Below are 24,465 nucleotides of genomic sequence, written 5' to 3'. Positions count from 1 at the left end.
TAATGTAAAAACATTCAGTGTCTGCAGCACCAGTGTGCCCTGTACAGAATATTAATGTAAAAACATTCAGTGTCTGCAGCACCAGTGCTACAGTATATGAAATAAATAAATAAATAAAGTTAACATGCAGCTCCTGTATGATATTTATTGTTTTTACTGGAGGAAAAATAGGAAAATAACAGCTAATAAAATTGTTGACATATCTCCATCCTGCCAGCAGAGGTCACTCAAAGACCAACAAACACATCAGGCTACTATATTTATGAAAATACAGTTAAAAATTTTTACAAAAATACGTTTTCTATGTGCTTGTGTACAAATAATTGTTTCTTTTCTATTTGGTTTTCTAAAAAAAAGTACATCCATCTCCTTGTTTCTGTTTCCTGTTTAATCTCTCTCCTATATGTTGCTGGCTCATTAATATTCAACATACAATTACCATACTGGACAGAAACTAGCAAATTTAAAAAGTACAAGTATCTATTAAGTTCAGGATATCCCTGGTAAAAAAAAAGTTACTAGAAACTAAAATATAAGTACTAGTTCTATTTTTTGTTTACACAAAGAGTTTAATTAAATACTAGTCACCATTGGAATAAGTACTAGTATCTAATGAATAAGTACTGGTAACTTTACAAAAGAATAAACACTAGTACCCAAAGAATAAACACTAGTACCCGAAGAAAAAGCACTAGTAGCCTAGTTAATGAATAAGCACTAGTATCTAATGAATAAGTACTAGTACTTAATGGAAAATATACTAGTATCTAAAAAATAAGTACTAGTATTAACATGAAAAAAGATACTAGTACGGCTTAAAGTGTAACTAAACCCCTGCTCAGAGCCTGACTCCACCCACTGACAATATTTGAAAAATGCTGAAAAGTGGGCTGATCACAGCGGAGATAGAGGGGACGAACCTAGGGCGGGGCTGAGCGAGTGCGGCGTGATCCTGAGACTCGCAGTGATGGATTGATTGACAGCTGCTGTCAGAGACGCTAAAATGGAGAGTGACTGTAATAAGTGAAGTGACATTCAGCCAAGTATGGTGACCCATACTCAGAATTTGTGCTCTGCATTTAACCCATCCGAAATGCACACACACAGAGCAGTGAACACACACACACACTGTGAGCACACCCGGAGCAGTGGGCAGCCATTTATGTTGCGGCGCCCGGGGAGCAGTTGGGGGTTCAATGCCTTGCTCAAGGGCACCTAAGTCGTGGTATTGAAGGTGGAGAGAGAACTGTACATGCACTCCCCCCACCCACAATTCCTGCCAGCCCAGGACTCGAACTCACAACCTTTCGATTGGGAGTCCGACTCTCTAACCATTAGGCCACGACTTCCCTAATGATGCAAGTAGCTTTGCAACAGAGCGATCATTTGAAGTAGAGGACTTTTCTCCCCCACCTTCACCTGAAGTGGAGGATGTCGAGGTGTCTGTTCATATCAATTCGAGCCGCTGGCTCAAACTGCTGTCTTAACTCCCGCACCGCGTCGCTTTTCAGCACAAGCTGTGTGGAGAAGCCCATTTCCACCTCCATTGCGCTGGAGAAGCAATCCCGTGTAAAATGCAGTTTGCACACTCAAGCTCTAGGCGGGAACTTGTGGTCTTCCAGGCCAAGTGCATGCAACCACTGGCGCTTAATTTTAAAGTCTGCTGGTAAACTATGCAGTCCAGCAGTGCTGTCGCAACTAGCAACACACCTCCGTACCATCCTGACCACTGTACTAAATACAGATAAATCTACGCTTACTTGAAGATCTAAATAACTATATAATTGCTATGCTAAATAGATGCTATAATAGTCTATCCTGGTCATTACCAATACTCGCAATTCCAGCTCCTGACTCACTACAGTGATTTTGATGGTTTTATACTGCCAAGGGCGTGGTAGCTCATACCAAGGGGCGTGGTTAGCTGGAAACTGCTTACGTCACCTGTCACCTGCCACCGTTTACGTCACTTGCCACCGCAACATCCAATAGGAAAAATCAACTGCAGTAGCCACCGTTCAACCTGAAGAGGGCAGCACTCACACGTTTTTACACCATATATTGTAGAATTAAAACACTTTATACTCAAATGTCAAAAAAGTTACTCGAATCAATGAACAGCACTAATAAAGCCCCATTCTTATAGATCATTAACTAAAAAAAGTTGGTTTAGGGTTTAGTTACTCTTTAAAGATTAAATGTTACAACGGCTTGCCATACAGCGTCCGTCTCCTGAGCTGTGTGTGTGTGTCGCGAGGCTCGAGAGCAGTGTTAGCACAGCTAGTGCGAGGCTCCGTTCACTTCATTGAGAGTTAGCTGTTAGCCGCTATTTCGTTTAAGTGAGTGATCAATCATGGCGGAGGTGCGCAGCCTGCGGGTGTCTGTGAAGTCGGAAAGCGCGTCCGATCGGTCGGAGTCAGACTCGGAATCGGTCTCCGATCGAGATGCCCAGGAAGCGGAGCCCATGGAGGTGGAGGAGGGAGACCCGGAGCTGGAGTCCATCTCTGTTCGCCGAAGTTTAAAGGAGCTGTTGCCGGTGAGTAAGTCCGTAGGCCTCATTTAATCCACGGCCTCGCGTAGTACAGTAAACCGGTCGTTGGTGAAGCCAACGTGGTGTTGAGTTCAGAGATAGGCCACTATTCCTACTTTTGAACAGGTTGTGGTAGTGGGTTTATGCCACATTTGCATAATGCGCAGTGATGGTCTGTTGTTTAGAAGGATCTTGGGAAAGTGATGTAAATCTCTGGCCTAGGTTTCCTGACTTTTCATTTAACGTTAGTGCACTGTTATTTCTATACTAACGTTAATTGTTTAAGAACTGAAATTATTCTGGTTTAGTAAGACAGCATTTAAGACAGGATATTGTAGAAAATGTGATCACCTTGAATCTAATGCTAACAAGTGAAAAGCTTCTGTTGTGTGTGCTGATCACATCACATGTTTCCCTCTATGATTTGCACAGGACACCAGCAGACGCTATGAGAATAAGGCTGGCACCTTCATCACTGGAATCGATGTCACGTCTAAGGTAAGTGTCAGCTGGTTGTGTGAATATATCAGTCGTCTACTAATGTAAGCTGCCTGTTGTTCACAACATTTGTACATGTTCAGGAGGCCATTGAGAAAAAGGAGAAGCGTGCAAGAAGATTTCATTTTAGCGCAGAGGAAAATCTGGCACAGAGGAATGTTGTTCTAGACCGGGATCTGCTGAAGAAAGGTAAGAAGTCTTACACAACTATAGCTCAACAATTGATTTAAAGTCAGCATGAAATAAAAATTCACCCAGTCTGTTTTTCAAATTAAATTTGTTATAAATAGGGCTGTCACTAGGGGTGGGCGATATCTCGATATTTAAAATATATCGAGATATTTTTTAAACACGATATGGATTTTGACATATCATATATATCGATATATTGTTTATAATTCCGATTCCGCCACTTTGCTTGTTTGCCTTCTGTGTGCTGTGCTCGCCCCCGCCTCCTTGCTTATGTCCTCTCTTCCCTCGCGTGTAGTTAACTAGTCAAAAAAAAAAAAAGGGCCACCGGCTCCATTATATGGAGATACTTCGGGTTTAAGGCGTAGGGCGAACAGCAGGCAGATGCCTACTGTAGGGCCCAATGATTTCCGCGATGCAGAAAACGCGGACGGAATCGCGGAATCCAGTCATAAAAACGGAATTAACAGTTTAACGCGGAATGTCACGGGATTTGTCAAATTTTGAATGAATTAATCAACAGTAGGTCACACACTTACATCAAATCATGATATGGACTAATATCTGCAAATATTAGCCCCGAAAAGTCTATTTAAATATGAATCCTGCATGTTCTGCGTGTCTGTGTTAATGAATGGCGCAGAAGCGCGTCTTCATTCATTAAACACACGGAAGCTCGCGTGACGCTTGCGCTGATTTTAGCGTCTTTCCTCTCACTAAATAAAGACGTGAACACATGAGGAACATCGCCAGAACTGCACTTCATGAGCATCTGACCGTTTGATTTGAGTAAAACTAGCTCATATCACAGACTGTAGTATCACGTACACAGAACTGTAATGGTAAACCCGTCAAAATAAAAGTATTTGACAGAAATACAAACATAATTTTTTAAGGAATGATCTCACAACATTTCTTCCATGTTTTATTTTAATAGTAAATCCCCTTTACCAAAAAATAAAGTTTGCTTAATTTTAAATAATTAAAAGATAAATTAAATGAATGTTTTATGCCTTCATTTGATAACCAGAAAAATGTAAATACACAGAATTTCATTAATTTAATTAATTTTGTATGTTATATTATGTTTCTCGCTTTGGAAAGGAGGAGAAAACGATGCGCGTGCGTGTGTGTGTGTGTGTTAACTCACTGGGCGCATTGACACATGCAACTATACACCTACAGACATATTTAGCTGAGCAAGCCAAATGAAGCGAGCGAAAAGTAGGCCCATTTCGAGAGAAAGGGCAACGAAGTTACTTGCAAAATATGCTACGCGGTATTAGGCGGGGCTCCGATCACGATCGGCCGATCATTAATGTGCATCTCGTCAGTAAAGCCGGTTCTCTAATCAGCGGTAAATTCCATCAGGTGCGTGATTTCACATAGAGCAGCTGTTACTACACAGAGCCATTGTTAACTGAGAAGAAATAAACGCTGAAAATGAACGTGGATTTGCGCATCTTCTCAGTTAACAACGGCTCTGTGTAGTAACAGCTGCTCTATGTGAAATCACGCACTTGATGGAATTTACCGCTGATTAGAGAACCGGCTTTACTGACGAGATGCGAATTAATGATCGGCCGATCGTGATCGGAGCACCCCTACACGGTATTAAAATAAAGCAGTAGTGCAAGTACAATGCAATATCACTTGAGACGCAAACATCCACAAGCAAATGTAAGGCGCTTCCCAAAGCTGGTCACTCTAGTGAGACGTTATCTCTTTATTCCCGAGACATCTGTGCAATCGGAGAGGGTGTGTCTGCCGCGGGATGTCCACAGGCTACGCTCCAGACTAACCCCACATCGTGACATGTTACATTTTTTTAATAAATAAATAAATATCGGGGCCGAAAGTATTATTGAGCTCATTTTTTTTATCGTGTGATTAATTGATTAATCGGCCATCATGACAGGCCTAGTTATACATCATATTGTGAGCAATTCATATGTGCATGTTTAATTTAAAAAGACCTTTTCTCATTTATGGGCATTCATGAAGTGTTGTCATTTTGTTGTGTTGTGGAAAGTGTGTACAAAATGTATTTTCTTGTTAAAAGAAGCTGCACAGACCATAAACAACTTGTTTTGTTTGTTTGTTTTTTTGTTAAATGTATTATTATTATTATTATTATTATTGTCCATATAGGTTTGGAACAATGTTCGGTTGAGAATATGATGACCCAGTGTTCATTCTTAGTGAACTATCCCTTTAACATCTGTCCCACTCTCTCTTTAGCGATCCCGAATTTGCGTCTGGAAGCCCTACACATGAGTGGAGTCGATGACATGAGCACTCAGGATGTTTTTGGCTACTTTAAAGAGTATCCACCTGCCCACATTGAGTGGATAGATGACACTTCCTGTAAGTACACACTGTCATTAATTATACATTGGATGCATAGAAATCTGAATTGGAAACATGTAAAGTTTTGTTTAAAGCTGGATTGTGGTGCTCATAGTCAAATCACTCGTTTCCAGGCAATGTGGTGTGGCTAGACGACATCACTTCATCCAGAGCTCTCATTAACTTGAGTCGGATGCCAGACAAAAAAGAGGTCACAAACACTGACAGCTCGAAACCATCTGAACTTTCAGTCCAGCCGCAGAAAGGTTTGTCTTCTCTTTATAAAAGTCCTGTGATTTCATTGTGTAACCTTGAAATAGACGCTGTGTTTCACAAAATGTTGTGAAACAAAACTCTCATTGTTGCTGATCAGCTCGGCGAAACCATGGCTCTGATGATGATGAGGAGGAGGAAGGCGAGGTAGATGATGATGGCGAAGATGAGGTGGTGAAAGCAGATAAGAGCAGGAACAGTGATGGCAGTGAGGGTAAAGCTAGCGACATTGAGGAAGAAACCGAAAAGAAAACACAGGAAACCGCAGAGGTAAGCTAGTCAGATTATTGATGGTAATTCAAATGTATGTTTTTTTTTTTCAATGCAAATTCTATTTCATTTTTTTCATTCTAGACAAGTCTGCTTTCCCAACCGGAGCGAGAGTCTCTTTTCCGAAATGATCTGCGGCCCACAGTCAAGCCCTTCAAAGGCAACAAGCTGTTGTTGCGCTTTGCCACCCAGGGTGAGAAACATACTTGAGAGTGTTGCCTATAAATAAAAGGAATTGTGTCAGGAGCTCTTTATTACTTGATGATAATGTTGATAAAGAACAGACTAGGGCAGGGGTCGGCAACCTTTTCGGCATGACTTGCCTTTATTTTATTTTCTGGTTAACCTCACCCCTACCCCCCAATGCATTCTGTACAGTAAATAAACATTTTTAAATGATACAATAGAAAAACAATAGGCCTATTGAATTTCATGCCAATAGTTTCTAAAGATTTTTTCCTAAATTGAATTTTAAACTTAAAAAAAGAGACACAGATGCAGACTATCTCTTTCTTTCTCAAAATGGCCATATTTGTGGAAAAAAATTGAGTACTTTGCATCACTGGATATAGCTGTAAAACGTATCGTTAAAAGTTGCTGATTTTCAGTTTCATCTTACCTCACTCTCTTTAACATTAAACTGACGCTTTGTGCTCTGCTTCTGTGAACCGTAAACCCCGCCTACTTTGATTTGATTGGCCATCTCAGTCATTTTGAAATTGACAAGCGCTGTTAGACCTCTGAGGCTTTGATCTGAAGTGCCTAGTATGTGCAGCGGTCACACACACATCCGTAAACTAGCCAAGTTAATTCTTACACTTTATTTATAGCTCCTAAGAGGCTGTGTGACTATGAGACGTTATTACCTCCAAATATTCATCATTATGCAGTTTTCCATATTGCTCGCGTGCCAGCGATTATCCCTCTGCATGCCGTATGTTGCTGGCCCATGGAGTAGTGGATGCACTGAAATCAAAATTCTGTGCTGAAACCGAAACAAAAAATTCTAGATGTACTTGGCCGAACTGATACACAAAATGCTTTGTAATAATTATTTGTTATTTTATGAAATAATTTTGTAAGACTTTTTAATTTAACTTAATACTTTCAATGATACTGAATTAGAAAAACACAGGCCAATAAAATAATCACACTTTTATTGAAAGTAACATTATAAAATTTGACTAAAATATATTAATAGTACAACCCGAATTCCGGAAAAGTTGGGACGTTTTTTAAATTTTAATAAAATGAAAACTAAAGGAATTTCAAATCACATGAGCCAATATTTTATTCACAATAGAACATAGATAACGTAGCAAATGTTTAAACTGAGAAATTTTACACTTTTATCCACTTAATTAGCTCATTTAAAATTTAATGCCTGCTACAGGTCTCAAAAAAGTTGGCACGGGGACAACAAATGGCTAAAAAAGCAAGCAGTTTTGAAAAGATTCAGCTGGGAGAACATCTAGTTAATTGATATCAGGTCTGTAACATGATTAGCTATAAAAGCTTTGTCTTAGAGAAGCAGAGTCTCTCAGAAGTAAAGATGGGCAGAGGCTCTCCAATCTGTGAAAGACTGCGTAAAAAAATTGTGGAAAACTTTAAAAACAATGTTCCTCAACGTCAAATTGCAAAGGCTTTGCAAATCTCATCATCTACAGTGCATAACATCATCAAAAGATTCAGAGAAACTGGAGAAATCTCTGTGCGTAAGGGACAAGGCCGGAGACCTTTATTGGATGCCCGTGGTCTTCGGGCTCTCAGACGACACTGCATCACTCATCGGCATGATTGTGTCAATGACATTACTAAATGGGCCCAGGAATACTTTCAGAAACCACTGTCGGTAAACACAATCCGCCGTGCCATCAGCAGATGCCAACTAAAGCTCTATCATGCAAAAAGGAAGCCATATGTGAACATGGTCCAGAAGCGCCGTCGTGTCCTGTGGGCCAAGGCTCATTTAAAATGGACTATTTCAAAGTGGAATAGTGTTTTATGGTCAGACGAGTCCAAATTTGACATTCTTGTTGGAAATCACGGACGCCGTGTCCTCCGGGCTAAAGAGGAGGGAGACCTTCCAGCATGTTATCAGCGTTCAGTTCAAAAGCCAGCATCTCTGATGGTATGGGGGTGCATAAGTGCATACGGTATGGGCAGCTTGCATGTTTTGGAAGGCTCTGTGAATGCTGAAAGGTATATAAAGGTTTTAGAGCAACATATGCTTCCCTCCAAACAACGTCTATTTCAGGGAAGGCCTTGTTTATTTCAGCAGGACAATGCAAAACCACATACTGCAGCTATAACAACAGCATGGCTTCGTCGTAGAAGAGTCCGGGTGCTAACCTGGCCTGCCTGCAGTCCAGATCTTTCACCTATAGAGAACATTTGGCGCATCATTAAACGAAAAATACGTCAAAGACGACCACAAACTCTTCAGCAGCTGGAAATCTATATAAGGCAAGAATGGGACCAAATTCCAACAGCAAAACTCCAGCAACTCATAGCCTCAATGCCCAGACGTCTTCAAACTGTTTTGAAAAGAAAAGGAGATGCTACACCATGGTAAACATGCCCCGTCCCAACTATTTTGAGACCTGTAGCAGAAATCAAAATTGAAATGAGCTCATTTTGTGCATAAAATTGTAAACTTTCTCAGTTTAAACATTTGCTATGTTATCTATGTTCTATTGTGAATAAAATATTGGCTCATGTGATTTGAAAGTCTTTTAGTTTTCATTTTATTAAAATTTAAAAAACGTCCCAACTTTTCCGGAATTCGGGTTGTAAATATCAATATATTATTTTTATTTAATTCTGTGCAACAGAATCCGATATAACTAATTCTTTTTTGAGTAACTAACCAAATAATCTATAGTCTTACAAAGCTATTATTATCAGAGCATGTGAGCAGAGCATAATGCAACGAGAAGGTTGTGTCTTCTTACCAGCATTGCCATATTACGGATTGTCAAACCTGACAAAATTAGAAAAAAAAATATACAAAGAAATGTAAAAATAAAAAAATATACAAAGTAAATTATTTGTACTTTTATTTCCGTAATTGCCGTATTTTCCGGACTATAAGTCGCACTTTTATTCATAGTTTGGCTGGTCGTGTGACTTATAGTCATCAAAATAATTATCAAAATTAATTTGACTTGAACCAAGAGAAATGAACTAAAAATTAATCAAGAGAAAACATTACCGTCTACAGCCGCGAGAGGTCGCTCTATGCTGCTCAGTGCTCCTGTAGCCTACACTAAGCAACATAGAGCGCCCTCTCGCGGCTGTAGACGGTTTGTAGATGTTTTCTCTTGGTTCTAAATAAATGCGACTTATAGTCCAGTGCGACTTATGTTTTTTTCCTCATCGTGACGTATTTTTGGACTGATGCGACTTATACTCAGGTGCGACTTATAGTCCGAAAAATACGGTATGTTTTTTTCACATTTTATTTTCTTTTCTTTATTTATACATATTTATTTGCACTTTTATTTCCACATTTTATTTATTTATTTATTAATTTCTACATTTCTTTGTCCATTCAGTAATGAGAAGGGTATGTTTTACCTTAATAATCGTAATGGAGCCAGAGTAAGCGAGTTGTAAACTTTGAGGTCACAGTGTCACCTTGTGTTGCCCAAACTAAATACAAGAAGTGTAGCCTACATGCCTGTTGATAATGCGATGAAGTATTATTAAAATACCTTTCTACCCAGCCTGGCACAAACGGCTCAATTTAGTTCTGGGTTTGATGAAGGCCCGCCTTCAGAAAAACAAAATGTGTTGTGATTGGTTAGCTGTCCCAGTGCGTTGTGCTGGCTCCATTATATGGAGATACCTCGGTTTTAAGGCTTCGGGCGAACGGCAGGCAGATGTCTACTGTAGGGCCCTATGATTTCCGCGATGCAGAAAACGCGGACGGAATCCAGTCAAAAAAAGGAATTTACAGTTTAACGTGGAATGTCATGGAATTTGTAAAATTTTGAATGAATGAATCAAAAGTATGTCTGTGTTCATGGCGCAGAAGCGCAGCTTCGTTTATTTACACACAGAAGCGCGCGTGACGCTCGCGGTGATTTCAGCCAGAGACACTTTGAAAGGACTTTGTTTCAGCTTCTGTCGTCTCACTCAATAAGGACGTGAACACTTGAACAACATCTCCAGAACAGCTCTGAGAGTCACTTCATGAGCATTTGACTGTTTGATTTGAGTAAAACTAGCGTCATATATCACATCATAGACTGTAGTATCACATACACAGAACTGTAAAGGTAAAAAAAAAACTGTAAAGGTACGGTAACCCGTCAAAATCTGGTCTGGTTTAGTTTAAAGATAAGTATTTGCCAGAAATCTATTAATATTGTTCAGCAGAATGTACATAGCCTACTACTACTATTATTAAAATGAAACGAACATAATTTAAGGAATAATCACACAACATTTTTATTTTTAATAGTAAATCCCATTTTGTTTCCCAAAAAATAAAGTTTGCTTACTTTTCAATAATTAAAAGATAAATTAAATGAATGTTTTATGCCTTCATTTGATAACCAAAAAAATGTAAATACATAGAATTTCAGAGGGGAAAAAAATTTCATAAGGCTATTTTAAGAAAAAAAAATTAACAAATTAAGTTGTCTTTATGCATTTAAATAATTACACATGCTAAAACAGAATTAGGTAACAATAAAACATATGGTGAAGAAAAAAATAAAACATTTCATAGGGCCCTAAACCTGTAATATTTGGCATATGTTTTTGCAGTAGTTTTTGGGGGGTTATTTTTCCTGTAAAGATATAGAGATATATATTGTATATCGAGATATATTTTTTGCTCCATATCGCCCAGGCCTACCCATCCCTACCCAGCCATTAGAATTTCCGTAGGTGGGAATTATTTTAATGATTTTCAAAAGGCAGCCATACACGGTGTGATTCTGAAAGTCGGAACTTTGTGAGCCCTCGCACATGTCACGATTGAGTTTATCCGACAATCATATGGAGGCAGTCACACACGATACTAATTTACTACGATTTTACAAACTCTGATGTAAGCATTACGTTTCGCGCCATTCATGAAAAAATTTATTCTGAGAACGAAATAGTTTTCTTTGTGGCAGCTATGGCTTGTGAAGGCCAAAAAAAAAGAAACTAAGACATGGCAAAGAAAGTGCCTGAAAAGCAGCGAAAAGCATGGGCTTTCTGTTCTTCGTAAACAACTCGAGGTGAGAAGGCCATTTCTGAATTTCTAGTCGTTGTGCCGAATATTCAACAGGCATATTCATTCATATATTCATATATATATATATATATATATATATATATATATATATATATATATATATATATATATATATATATATATATATATATATATATATATATATATATAATATATTAGACTATTTATATACATAATATGTGGGTTTTATCATCTTCTAGTTGGTCAACTTCAGATGGATCCCCAAATATTCTCGTTCAACTGCACATACGCCACGAATTTAAACCGACAGCATCCAATTTTTTTTTTGACATGTTTGAAATTTATCGGGAGGTGCTCCAAACATTCTCGGATCGCCACGTAGTTGTTCTTACATGGTACGAGCCGCGACCATCTGCGAGCTCGTACAACAGGAAAAATTCCACCATGTACGCCCGCCTTAATAGGCTACTTTGTGACATCACAAAACCTGGAAGACAATGCTGTAGTCCAAACGAGCCGTTCGTTGTAGTTCTTGAAAAGGGATTTTTTTTTTTAAACAAAATATTTCCCTTTGGAGTGGACTTTAAGGTTTTATACTTTTTTAGATCTTTTTTTTATGCCCAAACATACACACTTACTAAAATTAAAAAAAGTGAAAAAGCATAATAGGGACCCTTTAACAGTGTTGGCTGTTATTTTCCATCAGATGACAAAAAGGAGATGGGTGCGGCCAGAAGAAGTCGATACTACATGAAATACGGGAATCCAAACTATGGCGGCATGAAAGGGATCTTAAGTAACTCTTGGTAAGAAAAAAATAGAATTTGTTAGTTACAAAAACATTCGGCACCTGCAAACGTTGTTAGGGGTTTTCATAGAATTATACTATCTTTCAGATGTTTGGTTGCTTTTTAAAAAAATTGTTTATTAAGCAAGGATGCATTAAATAGATCAAATGTGACCGTAAAGACATTTATCGTTACAAATAAATGCTATTTTTTTTAACTTCCTATTATCAAAGAATCCTGAAAAAAATTATTTCCACAAAAACATTAAGCACCACAGCTGTTTTCAATGTTAATAATAAATGTTTATTGATCACCAAATCAGCATATTAGATTTATTTCTGCTTTAAATTCAGCTTTGTTGTCACAGGAATAAATAATTGTAAAATATATTCAAATATGATTTATTTTTCAATTGTAATATTTCACAATATTACAGTTTTTACGGCATTTTGATCAAATAAATGCAAATAAGAGACTTCTTTGAAAGAATTTCAAAAACAAAATCTTACCTACCCCAAACTTTTGAATAGTAGTATAACTTAACTTTTCTGAGCAATTTTTTGCAGTTCACTTAATTAACTGGTTGAAGTGTGGTGACTTTATAATCTGGAATTGTCAACTTCTATAGGAAACGGAAATATCACACGCGCAGAATCCAGCGTGACATTCTGAAGACCAAAAAGCCTCTGATTGGAGACAGCATGGGACACACCCCACCTTACACTCATCGACACTCTGGTAAATCTCCCTTAATGACCCTTAAACTTGTACTTTTGGTATTTATTCTGTTTTCACCATTAAGATAGCTTTGCTGCTGACATGACGTTAAAAAAATACATACATTTTCTCTTAAATCACAAACACCTTTGTCCTGTTCGTTGTTTTTGGTTTGTCAATTGAGCTCTTGCTTCTCTCAGCTGACCTGGTGAATCTGCCAGAAGAGCCTATTGAAGAAGAAGAAGAGGAGGAAGAAGAGGAGGATGATGGAGAGGAAGACATGGATGCTGACGATAGAGTAGTGGAGTACAGAGATCGGGGAGACCGGGAACGGGGGCCACGGCTTGGGGAAGGAGACCTGCGTAGTCGCTTAGGAGGCCCATCACCTGAATCTTCAGATTCAGATGAGATGGACTACGATCTGGAACTGAAAATGATCTCGACACCCTCTCCCAAAAAGAGCATGAAGATGACCATGTATGCCGACGAGGTAGAAACCAACCTTCGGAGTCTTCGGTGAGTGCAGGTTTCTTTTTGTCTCCAAATGATAGAGAGGTTGCTACAGTTTAGGATTTGCGTTCCGTTCCCTACTATTTGGATCTAAATGTGTCCCTCATGCTGAAAAGATTTCATGGTGATCAAGTTTCTTAATGGGAAATGTGCATTTTGTCCCTTCTACTGTTTAGAAACTCCATACGGACTGAGACGAGTAGCAGTGTTAAGAGTCGCATTGGCGGTGGAGGAGGAGGCGGCTCGTCCAAGTCTACATCAGACAAAGTGACCGATGTGAGACAGTTACTGGAGGAGAAGAGGCAGGGACACTCTCAGCAGAGATCATGCCCACCAGTGACTACAAGTGGCAAGATGGGTTAGTTATTGATGAAACAAAAGTCTTGATTTAATGTTTTGCATTGTAATATTCATTAGAGATTATCTTAATAGTCATTTTTTATATACTTTGTCATCCCGAGGCCCCTTCTAGGAATATTTATGGTGTTTATATATTGTAATATGTTGTAGATGGTTGTAAGATTGCATATTTTATCTCCATCTCTTTGAATAAGTTGCAGGAAGTAGTCAAGCATAAACATTTCAAAATAAAAGTTCCAGTGAATTTTGGGCTTGATTATAATTAGAAGTCTGCATTATGCATAATACATTTGACCTTGATATTATTGGTATTTTGGTTACAGAGACTATCTGCCATTTAATGCGACATCCAATCACAATAATCTTTTTATTACCTTTCTTTAAAAGCAATATAATTCTTATTTATTGATATGCTATTAAATAAACCAAATTCAGTAAACATGTATGTATTGAATAAAACGTGTTGAGTGTTTTAAACCGCTTGTAGTTACCCTGTTTTGCTTTTGAATGTGTGCCCCAGGGTGTTTCAGTAAAATAAATAATTTGTCATTGATTATTCTACTAGAGGTTTACTATAGGTGTGTTCTGTATGGACACAATCTAAATTTTATTTGTTTAAAAAAAGATCTTAAAAAGAAAAATTGAATTGAAATCTACGGGATTGCTTAAGTTTGACCATTTTCGTGCTGAGCAAATGTGGGCAATGAAGGGATGTTTTCTCTCCACAGATGTGAGACAGAGATTAGGCAAAAGACCACACTCTCCGGAGAGACATCGCTCTGTCTCTCCCGTCATCTCTAGGAACGCAGTGTCTCGGAGAGAGCCTTTGACTGATGTGCGCAGCCGACTCGGAGTTGCAAAACTCGAGAGCCGTAGTCTCTTCTCAGAGTCCTCGAAAGACAAGAAAACCGGTATAGTTGGAGTCAGTACCCTTTTGGTTCTCTTCACTTTTTTCCTAATACTAATAGTACTTGTTTTTATTCAGGAGGCTTGTGGAGCCGCCTCGGCCCGTCTCACAGGGACAACAAAGAAGATGACAAGGCTTCTTCCCGAGCGTCTTCCTCAAGAGGAATAAGGCGACAAGATGACAAGGAATCTGACAGAGTTGATGGCAATGAAGAGGATGACACTCAGCTGCAAAAGATGTGGGGAGCAATGATCAAGCAGAAGGAGCAGCAGTCCAACAAGATGAAGAAAAGCCGTCTGGACAGCTTGCCCTCGCTGCAGATCGAGATCAGTCAGGACAGCAGCAACGGCTCAGACAGTGACTCCTGAATGAATCCTCCTGTAGGACGTGTGGGAATCGGAGGACTGATGAACGCTGTGGAAGAGAGTTGGAGAAAATCTGTGATAGACTGGGCCAAGAGACCCTGACATGTATACTTAAACATTCCCACACTCCCACTAATAGAAAATGATTTGGTTGTATTTAACACAAATTGAGGGCCCATTTTAATGCACCAGTTTGACAAAAATAACCCGTGATTCGATGGACTGTCTGTTAGCAGTACAGTTTTTAAAATCTTGCCAGTATGGTTGGTTTTCGTTTATGTTACATTATTAAGACTGTCGTAACACTGTGCATTTGATGTGGAGAACCCAATGGTCTGAGGTTTTTTTGTTTCTCTGGTGCAAGAATTCTATATTTACTGGACCTGAATGGATCAGTGCTTCATTGTACACAGTGCTATGAAAGGGGCACATAATGTAGCCAATGTAAAGATAACTGTCCCCAAAGGAATGGTCTGCAATCCCTAAATATATGTGGTCAGTGAAAAATACAAGAAAAAACACTGTATGTTGAATAAAAATCATTTTTTACATCGGATTGGGTCTAGAAATTGATATGTGACTGCATGTCAGTGTTCAAAAGCAGCATATGAAAATCTGTATTGTAAATTGTCAGTAATGTGCAAATATATTACCGTTTCCCTCACTGAATTGTTTCAGAAAATATTTAACGTTATTTAAAAAAAAAACGATTGCCCGCAGTATTAAGACTTTTATTTTGAAATCTATCATCTTCACGGAACCGGAAATGTTCGCGAGCTGTAGTCACACATCCAGAATAGCAGTCGGAGAATCTAGAGTTTTAACAACGTTTTGGCCGAGTAGAGTTACTAATGAATTATCACATCATCGCACATCCAATGGGCTGCGTGTCGTCGGTCTGGACCTGTTGACACATCTGGAGCTGTAATTGGTTGAGGGAAGATGCAACAGGTTCCGTACGGATCTGTGGATCGAGACAAGCCTCTCATCCGTGTGCCTTTCACCCGGTTAGCGGTGATCACGGTGTGCCTGCCTCTGCTCGGCCTCATCGCCTGCATCGTGCTGGCTGTCCTCTACCACTACAATGATGCGACCTACACACACTGCCAAGTGAGAACCAGTTACTGCTACACTCCCATCCCCTCTGGAAAGAAATCTGTCCTTACCCCAAAAACCATGTCTGCATATTTGTATGTGTGTGTGTGTGTATATATATATATACACACACACACACACACACACTCATCTAAAGGATTATTAGGAACACCATACTAATACTGCGTTTGACCCCCTTTCGCCTTCAGAACTGCCTTAATTCTACGTGGCACTGATTCAACAAGGTGCTTAACCCTTATGCTTTGTTGGGGACGTTTTCGTCCACTAGGGGGTAAAGTTGAGTCTTATTTTGGCCACTACTTTCTCTGTGTTTGAGCTAATGGTGACAAATCTTATTTTGTCCCATATTTTGGTAAAATGCTTTGAAATTATTCAAAAACCTAACGGTACACTCTGGGCAAATTCACTAATTCACTTTACCGCAAATTCAGCGGTAAATTCCATCAGGTGCATGATTTCACAAAATCTTGGATTTTTAAAAAAACATTTAGTAGTTTTGATCAGGACTGAAGTTGATTAACAGATTTATGCAAAAACAATAATTGAGAAAAAATATGAATCTGCCACATTTTTACAGCAGTTTAATTGAGTGGATGTTTTCATCTGGAACATAACGAAAGGGTAGTGAATTTGAACAATGCACAAGGGTTAAAGCATTCTTTAGAAATGTTGGCCCATATTGATAGGATAGCATCTTGCAGTTGATGGAGATTTGTGGGATGCACATACAGGGCACGGAGCTCCTGTTCCACCACATCCCAAAGATGCTCTATTGGGTTGAGATCTGGTGACTGTGGGGGCCATTTTATTACAGTGAACTCAATGTCATGTTCAAGAAACCAATTTGAAATGATTCGAGCTTTGTGACATGGTGTATTATCCTGCTGGAAGTAGCCATCAGAGGATGGGTACATGGTGGTCATAAAGGGATGGACATGGTCAGAAACAATGCTCAGGTAGGCTGTGGCATTTAAACGATGCCCAATTGGCACTAAGGGGCCTAAAGTGTGCCAAGAAAACATCCCCCACACCATTACACCACCACCAGCAGCAGCAGTCTGCACAGTGGTAACAAGGCATGATGGATCCATGTTCTCATTCGGTTTACGCCAAACTCTGACTCTACCATCTGAATGTCTAAACAGAAATCGAGACTCATCAGACCAGGCAACATTTTTCCAGTCTTCAACTGTCAATTTTGGTGAGCTCGTGCAAATTGTAGCCTCTTTTTCCCATTTGTAGTGGAGATGAGTGGTACCCGGTGGGGTCTTCTGCTGTTGTAGCCCATCCGCCTCAAGGTTGTGTGTGTTGTGGCTTCACAAATGCTTTACTGCATACCTCGGTTGTAACGAGTGGTTATTTCAGTCAAAGTTGCTCTTCTATCAGCTTGAATCAGTCGTCCCATTCTCCTCTGACCTCTAGCATCAACAAGGCATTTTCGCCCACAGGACTGCCACATACTGGATGTTTTTCCCTTTTCACTCCATTCTTTGTAAACCCTAGAAATGGTTGTGCGTGAAAATCCCAGTAACTGAGCAGATTGTGAAATACTCAGACCGGCTCGTCTGGCACCAACAACCATGCCACGCTCAAAATTGCTTAAATCACCTTTCTTTCACATCAGTTCAGGAGATTGTCTTGACCAGGACCACATCCCTAAATGCATCGAAGCAACTGCCATGTGATTGGTTGATCAGATAATTGCATTAATGAGAAATTGAACAGGTGTTCCTAATAATCCTTTAGGCGAGTGTGTATATATATATATATATATATATATATATATATTATACAAACATTATATTTAGCACGCAAATTGTGAAGAAATTGTTTGGAATTCGTTAGTGCATGTGCAAAATAAGGATATTTTGTCAACACTGTACTATTTTGACAGTGGTGGCAATTTATTCGATAGATGGAATCAATCTAAACAGTTCTGTAGGCTCAGTTGATTATTATTTTTTTGATCTATATAGATTGAAAGATGAAAACATTTCGTGGGATGAGATTTCAGGTTTTATTCATCTTATTACATCTTAACATGTTTAACAGATGAAATCCAAAAATAATTCCTTGATGCTTAAATAATTGTAATTTATTTAAGGTTGTTTTTTTTGGTACCATTTTATGAAGAATGAATGGCTTGTATTTGTAACCGTGTTTAGGATGTCCCTGTTTCACCCAGCACATTCTCAACAGTATATCCAAACTTGCAGTGACATGGTAATGAAGATCTTTTAAAAATCCTCTACAGGTTCCTAACTACCTCCCATCCATCAGCGCAGCCATTAGTCTGACACCAGAGCGCTACATCTGGCGTTTCAGCATTGGCCTGCATTCTGCCCCGCGCTTCCTGGTGGCAGCAGCATATTTGAGCTTTTACCACGGACGCTTTTCCAAGAGGTTGATGGAGCAGCTTTTGAGTGGCCTCACATTCCTCTTAGCTTTAAGTGAAAATATAGGGCTGCTTCTGCTCACCTACGTCTCCTCCAATGAGACCTACAGTAAGTGCCTTTTTGGACCGAAGCCTTGAGTCGTGTTTGAACACACATGCAGATACAGAGGGCTCTTGCTGGATTGCTTAAATGTGCTTTTAATTATAAATTTTGTATCAATTAGTTAAATATAGCTTGTTTGTAATTGGCTGGAGATGCAAAAAGTAAGCTTTTAAACACCTCAGTTGTTACCTGTGTGGTACCTCATTGTATGATGAGATTGTATGATCTTTTTTCTTTTCATTTGACATTATTTTCATTAAAAAGAAACCCTCTCTCCTCCCAGTTCTGAATAGCGTATTGTAGTCCAAAACTATCATTACTGTAATACAAAAAATAATTATCACTTACATTGAAAAGTTTATTTGTAAAGCATAATTAAGTATGCATTATAGTAGTATTGATTTTACTTGGATTATGTACACATACAGTTTTTTTTTCTCATATGTTCACCTAGTCTGCATTTATTTGATTGAATGTGCAGTAATATTATGAAATATTATTAAAGTAACCGTTTTCTATTTTAATGTATTTTAATGAAATGTATTGTTGTAAATGGCAAAACTGAATTTTTCAGTGTCACGTGATCCTTCAGAAATCATTTGAATATGCTGATTTGCTGTTTAAGAAACCTTTATCAGTGTGAAAAACAGTTGTGCTGGTTAATGTTTTTTTTTTAAACCAAGATACAATTTATGTTTCAATGTGATGTTTTTTTTTGTTGTTTTTTGTTTTTATGAATAGAAAGTTCAAAGCAACAGTGATTATTTGAAAAGGAAATCTTAAATGTCTTTAATGTCACTTTTGATCATTTTAATGTGTTCTTGCTAAATATAAGTTAATTTCTTAAAAAAAAAAAAAAAAAAAACTTTCCAACCCCACACTTTTGAACGGAAGTGTATAATAACACCAGCATTTAATTTGTTCATTTCAATTATAATAATGATAATAAAGAATGTTGTGTTAGGACATGAAATTTTTTTATTGCACTATAGAATAATAAAACATGCATAAATTGTCAAGAAAATTTTGCTATGGAAAAACAAGTTCATTTTTTTTTTAAATGCAAAAATTATTTTCAGTGGGCGTTTTTGTGTGTGTTTGTGTGTGAATTTTTATTCATTTTACCTGTAAAACAAGCATTTTGTACATGTCCGTTTGGTTTTTAATGCTATGTCTGTGTATATATGGTCCACAGGTGTCCATAAGAGCGGCTTCATCTTGTTTATCGGCAGCTCCCTGGTCCACATGTTGTGCACCTGCAGGCTGTGGTCCTTGATAGCGAAGTATTCCCTCAGTTCAGAGGTAACTGAGTTTCACTCAGCTGTAAAGTTGTTTAATTTAAAGGAAATAGCTTTTAGCATGATTGTGCGTTTGTTTTCTGTAGTGTGCTTGTATGCTGCAACCAAATTGAGAAATTAATAAAGATGACTGAACGGACTTCTCTGTATTATGGGCATGTACTTTTTTAACAACAGCTGTTATAATTAGACCAGCAGAGGGCAGTATAAGCCAATCTCACATGAAATATGCATTAACTCTATAGCTATATATATATTTTTGTAAGCTGCCTTGCTCTGGTTTTAAATTTGCATAAATAAAAATAACAAATAGTGATTTATATTGAAACAGGAAAAATCCCATGTGTATTAGGTGTATATTTATTTTTTTCATGTTGTATCTATTAATTTATTTGGACTAGCTGTTGATTTAAATTATAAAAATGGAATACTTATGGAAGACAAATGCTGCATCCAAATATACATATTTGGCTGGCAGTTACAACATGGTAGTTGTGGTATGCCTGGATTTCATTAATACTATAAAGAGCATGCTTTAAAAAAACTACTTGTTTCAACCTAAATGTAGGGCCTATTTGGACAAGTTTAGCTTTTGAACAATCCATACATGCAAATCCTTTTCTGATTGGATGAAACCAGCTTGTATGACCATTTTTAGATTCAGCTCGCACATTCAGTTATAGTGATTATTCAGATATATTCTTAACACCCCAGTGATCTTGACACCACGAGAACAGCTCTAATAAAAGGTGTTGCTGCTGCTGGGTGAGAATCATGGGGGTTTAATGTGTCAGTGACCACAGTGAAGCTTTATATTTCTATTGCTGTAAAAGTGCAGCAGGGTTTGTGTGCTTGGGGGGAAGTGGTTGCCGTGCTCTCACAGAACTTCGTTCCACCTGCTTGCCCCACATAAAGTTGCAGAAGAGAACTGATGACATTGTGTGTCTTCTTTCTCCTTTTTCTCTTCTTTCTTCTCTTTTTCTCTGCTGCATCAAACCCTCTTTGACATCAGGAGATGATGTCATACCGCCAGAAGTTCCGCCTCTTCCTCTTCAACGGTTTCTTCTGTCTGTTGGCTGCCTATTTCTACAAGCGGCACAACACTTACTGTGAAGCAGGAAGTGAGTGCACCGTCTTCACCGTTCTGTGTCATTTACCCCACCCATGTTCCACTCAACACACGATCCATACATGGTTTAACACGAACTCACTAATTCTTACAAATTATAATCGATAACCTGTTTTTGAAGTTCTTGAAGGGATAGATCACCCCCAAAAATTGAGATTAGTTAATAACCTTTGTTTTTCCAAACCAGTATACCGTAGTATGTTTTTTTTTTTTTTAAGTCACTTATGTTCACCAAGGCTGCATTTATTATTAGCATGCTCAAAAATACCGTAAAAACAAATAAAAAATTTAAAATAGATGATTACTATGATGGCAAAGCTGAATTTTCAGCATGATTACTTCATTCTTCAGTGTCACATGATCATCATTCTAATAAGCTGATTTGCTGCCAAAGAAACATTTCTCATTATTACCAATGTTGAAATCTGCTGCTTAATATTTTTGTGGAAACCATGATAAGTTTTTCAAGTTATTTTTATCAAATTAATGCATCCTTGTTGAATAACGGTATTCATTTCTTAAAAAAAAAAAAAAACTTAAACCCAAACTTTAAATGGCACTGTATATTTTTAATCATTATTATCCTGTTTTTGTCTTTATGTTAACCTCAGTTTTCAAATTGAATATCCATTTTGTAATATTACCCAAAAATGAAAAATTATTGGCAATGCACTCACCCTCAGGCTTTCCAAGATGTAGATGAGTTTATTTCTTCATCAGAACAGATTCACCTTTTTATCCTCTGAAGTGAATGGGTGCCATCAGAATGAGAGTCCAAATAGCTGATATAAACATCTCAATAATCCAGAAGTAATCCACATGACTCCAGTCCATCCACTTGAATGAATTATTTTGATGTTTGTATCAGCTGTTTGGACTCTCATTCTGACGGCACCCATTCACTACAAAGGATAGGATCTGTTGGTGAGCAAGTAATTATACATTTATCAAAAACTGTTCCGATTAAAAAAATCTACGTCTATCTATATCATCTACTTCTTGCATGGCTTGAGGATGAGTACATTTTTATTTTGGGGTGAATTATTCCTTTAATTTAAATATATTGACATTGATTTACCACTCTTCAGTAATTTCTGTTGTCTCTCTCTATGGCAGTTTACACGTTGTTTGCTTTGTGTGAGTATCTGGTGGTGCTGTCCAACATGGCCTTCCACATGACTGCCTACTGGGACTTTGGAGGTAAGGAGGTGATGGTTGCAACACCTCCAGAGGGAAAGCGCTTCTGACACAGGAAGTGATCACTTGCATCATCTCCTTGAAACTTGAGACACTAGGGCTCTGCGGGCGGCACTCCTGCTGATTTAGGGTCGACACTGATAGAGCAATGCATGAATGCGTAGAAAGAGACCTTGACATATGGTTTTTTATCTCGCTTCAGAAATGACAGATGTCATTTCAAAGATCATCGTCAGTGGTGTGCTACAATTTGAACAGTTCCATTGTTTATTCAGGTGGACTTGGAACGGCTGATTATGTCCTAGTCAAATACATTTTTTACTTAGCTAAGTGTGAAGTGCCATGTCTGTCTCTTTCTAATGGGTTTGTCAGGGTCATACATCGGTTTCACTCAAACTTTAATATATGTGCTTATTATTTGTACATATTTCCAAATGTAACAGTAATTGAAGTCTGAGGAGTGATGATGGATTTGATGACGTGTGAGTTGGTTTGCAGCTGCTGTGTCACAAGCTTCTACACACTGACTGCTGGTACTACTGAAAGACATTCGGTTCAGCCACACCACACATTTCTCTTTGTAAACGCTACTGTAAATCATGTCAAAAGTCATTCTAAACTGCCTTTTGCACAGCATTTCTTGCGTACCTTCTATAGGGGCTAGAGAGCATTGTGAAGTTTGTACATATTTTTTTTATGGTCAAATGTAGTGCAGTTATTGATCATGAACGACATGGGCTCTTAGTACACAATTCATTGCCATTGGTTGAATGTGAAAACTGCTACAGTGCAATGTGTCATGTGACCCCTCTCATAAATCACCAGTGGCCGAGTTCAGCGAGATGTTGTTATCATGACTGCATATAATAATGCTTTTTTATGATGTACCAAAAATACTGTTTTTAAATCGGTGTCAAATAAATATTTGGATGAAAAGTAAATGGATCGTTTCTGAGATCAGCATATGCATATTTACTAGATATAATGGCTGATGTTTGTTTTTATTTATTTATCTGTATTATTGGAATATTTATATTTTTAAGGTTTATTTGGTTAGACTTTATTTTAAGGTGTCCTTGTTACACGTTATATGAACTTATTATTATAATAGCAATAATTTATGCATAATTACATGCAAGTAACCAAACTGTAACCATATAGTAAGTACTTCTAGTTTGTTAATATTACTCAGTACTTAAATGTATAATCACACTGTAATAAGGACACCTTAAAATAAAGGTTAACCTTTTTTTTAAGGTGTCCTTGTTTTAAGTGTAATAATACAATTAAGTACTGAATAATATTTATTAAGAACAATACTTATTGTATGAATAGGGTTAGATTTGGTTTAGGGTAAGTTGGTTGTAATTATGCATAATTTATTGTTATTATTATATTAAGTACATGTAACGTACACTGTAAAATAGTGTTAACTTAATTTGTCAGTCTATGCGTGATTTAATTTTCTGATGATTAAATTTAGTTGTAGCATTGTAGTTTCTTATTTAAAAAATGTTACATTTTAATTTCATGTTTTATAGCAATTTTATACTTTTTTAGACTTATTCTTTCTTTCTTTAAATTTTTCCCTCTTCATTTCAAAATAATTTCATGTATGTCAAGAGAAGATGGTCATGATATAGCAGAGTAGCTGTTAGTGATGCTAAAGTCATAACTTTACACAGGAACAGGCAAACAAATGAATGAAGCTAAACAGACAAAAGAGTCACTGTTAGCGCTTGGAAAACAAACAGAGGTACCAGGAGCTAATTTCCCAGTCAAATAAGAGCGGTCAGGTAGCAGAGAGTGGGGCAATTTCTGGTCATGCACAAGATTATGAGTGACAACAGAAATGCTGAATATTACACTTGCATTGACGTAGATGCTAGATGAGAGATTAAGCCCTTAAAACTTAGTTCCATATCTGATATGTCCAGTGTCAGGGTAAAAATAGAGAGGATGACTGATTCTGATTCCAAACTGGGAGTGTTGTTTATTTACTCGCTGATAAAGGAAGCTTGCATGCTGAAGAGCACTAAAGGAAATCCCTTCTCCAGCATTCCTGATGGTCCAAATTCACTTACCAGCTCTGACCTTTCCAAAAAGTTAGTTTAAACAGAATCTGGCAGACAGATAGTTAAAGTGATGGTTGACACAAAATGAAAAAAATTCTCTCATCATTTACTCACTCTCATCCTATTCCAAACCTGTATGATGCAGTTTTCTGAACTTTCACTCTTTGGACAAAAATGATTA

The 24,465-nt window shown here is 37.9% G+C and overlaps 2 protein-coding genes across 2 annotated transcripts; both read left to right on the top strand.

Annotated features, from left to right (window-relative positions):
* Window positions 1-2,250: 2,250 nt before the first annotated feature.
* LOC132130966 (nuclear cap-binding protein subunit 3-like) lies at window positions 2,251-15,635 on the top strand. The gene is made up of 13 exons (XM_059542863.1): window positions 2,251-2,536; window positions 2,963-3,028; window positions 3,112-3,217; window positions 5,459-5,584; window positions 5,701-5,832; window positions 5,940-6,109; window positions 6,194-6,302; window positions 12,031-12,130; window positions 12,741-12,850; window positions 13,030-13,345; window positions 13,516-13,697; window positions 14,428-14,610; window positions 14,685-15,635. Exons 1-13 carry the CDS (start codon window positions 2,354-2,356, stop codon window positions 14,972-14,974), a joined length of 2,073 nt encoding a protein of 690 aa, XP_059398846.1. The 5' UTR covers window positions 2,251-2,353; the 3' UTR covers window positions 14,975-15,635.
* Window positions 15,636-15,754: 119 nt separating this feature from the next.
* On the top strand, window positions 15,755-23,176 carry LOC132130967 (post-GPI attachment to proteins factor 2-like). Its single transcript, XM_059542864.1, has 5 exons — window positions 15,755-16,081; window positions 18,342-18,591; window positions 19,781-19,887; window positions 20,896-21,004; window positions 22,129-23,176. Exons 1-5 carry the CDS (start codon window positions 15,914-15,916, stop codon window positions 22,257-22,259), a joined length of 765 nt encoding a protein of 254 aa, XP_059398847.1. The 5' UTR covers window positions 15,755-15,913; the 3' UTR covers window positions 22,260-23,176.
* Window positions 23,177-24,465: the final 1,289 nt, after the last annotated feature.

Source organism: Carassius carassius, chromosome 47 (genome assembly GCF_963082965.1).
Source record: "Carassius carassius chromosome 47, fCarCar2.1, whole genome shotgun sequence".
NCBI lineage: Eukaryota > Metazoa > Chordata > Actinopteri > Cypriniformes > Cyprinidae > Carassius > Carassius carassius.
The sequence above is the reverse complement of the archived record's forward strand: the minus strand, read 5'-3'. Positions and strand labels throughout refer to the sequence as shown.

Coding starts and splice junctions, on each gene's coding strand:
- LOC132130966 (XM_059542863.1), top strand. CDS start 2,354: ATGGCGGAGGTGCGCAGCCTGCGGGTGTCTGTGAAGTCGGAAAGCGCG. Junction 3,029..3,111: donor GAATCGATGTCACGTCTAAG/GTAAGTGTCAGC, acceptor GTACATGTTCAG/GAGGCCATTGAGAAAAAGGA. Junction 5,585..5,700: donor GTGGATAGATGACACTTCCT/GTAAGTACACAC, acceptor ACTCGTTTCCAG/GCAATGTGGTGTGGCTAGAC.
- LOC132130967 (XM_059542864.1), top strand. CDS start 15,914: ATGCAACAGGTTCCGTACGGATCTGTGGATCGAGACAAGCCTCTCATC. Junction 16,082..18,341: donor CGACCTACACACACTGCCAA/GTGAGAACCAGT, acceptor AATCCTCTACAG/GTTCCTAACTACCTCCCATC. Junction 19,888..20,895: donor AGTATTCCCTCAGTTCAGAG/GTAACTGAGTTT, acceptor CTTTGACATCAG/GAGATGATGTCATACCGCCA.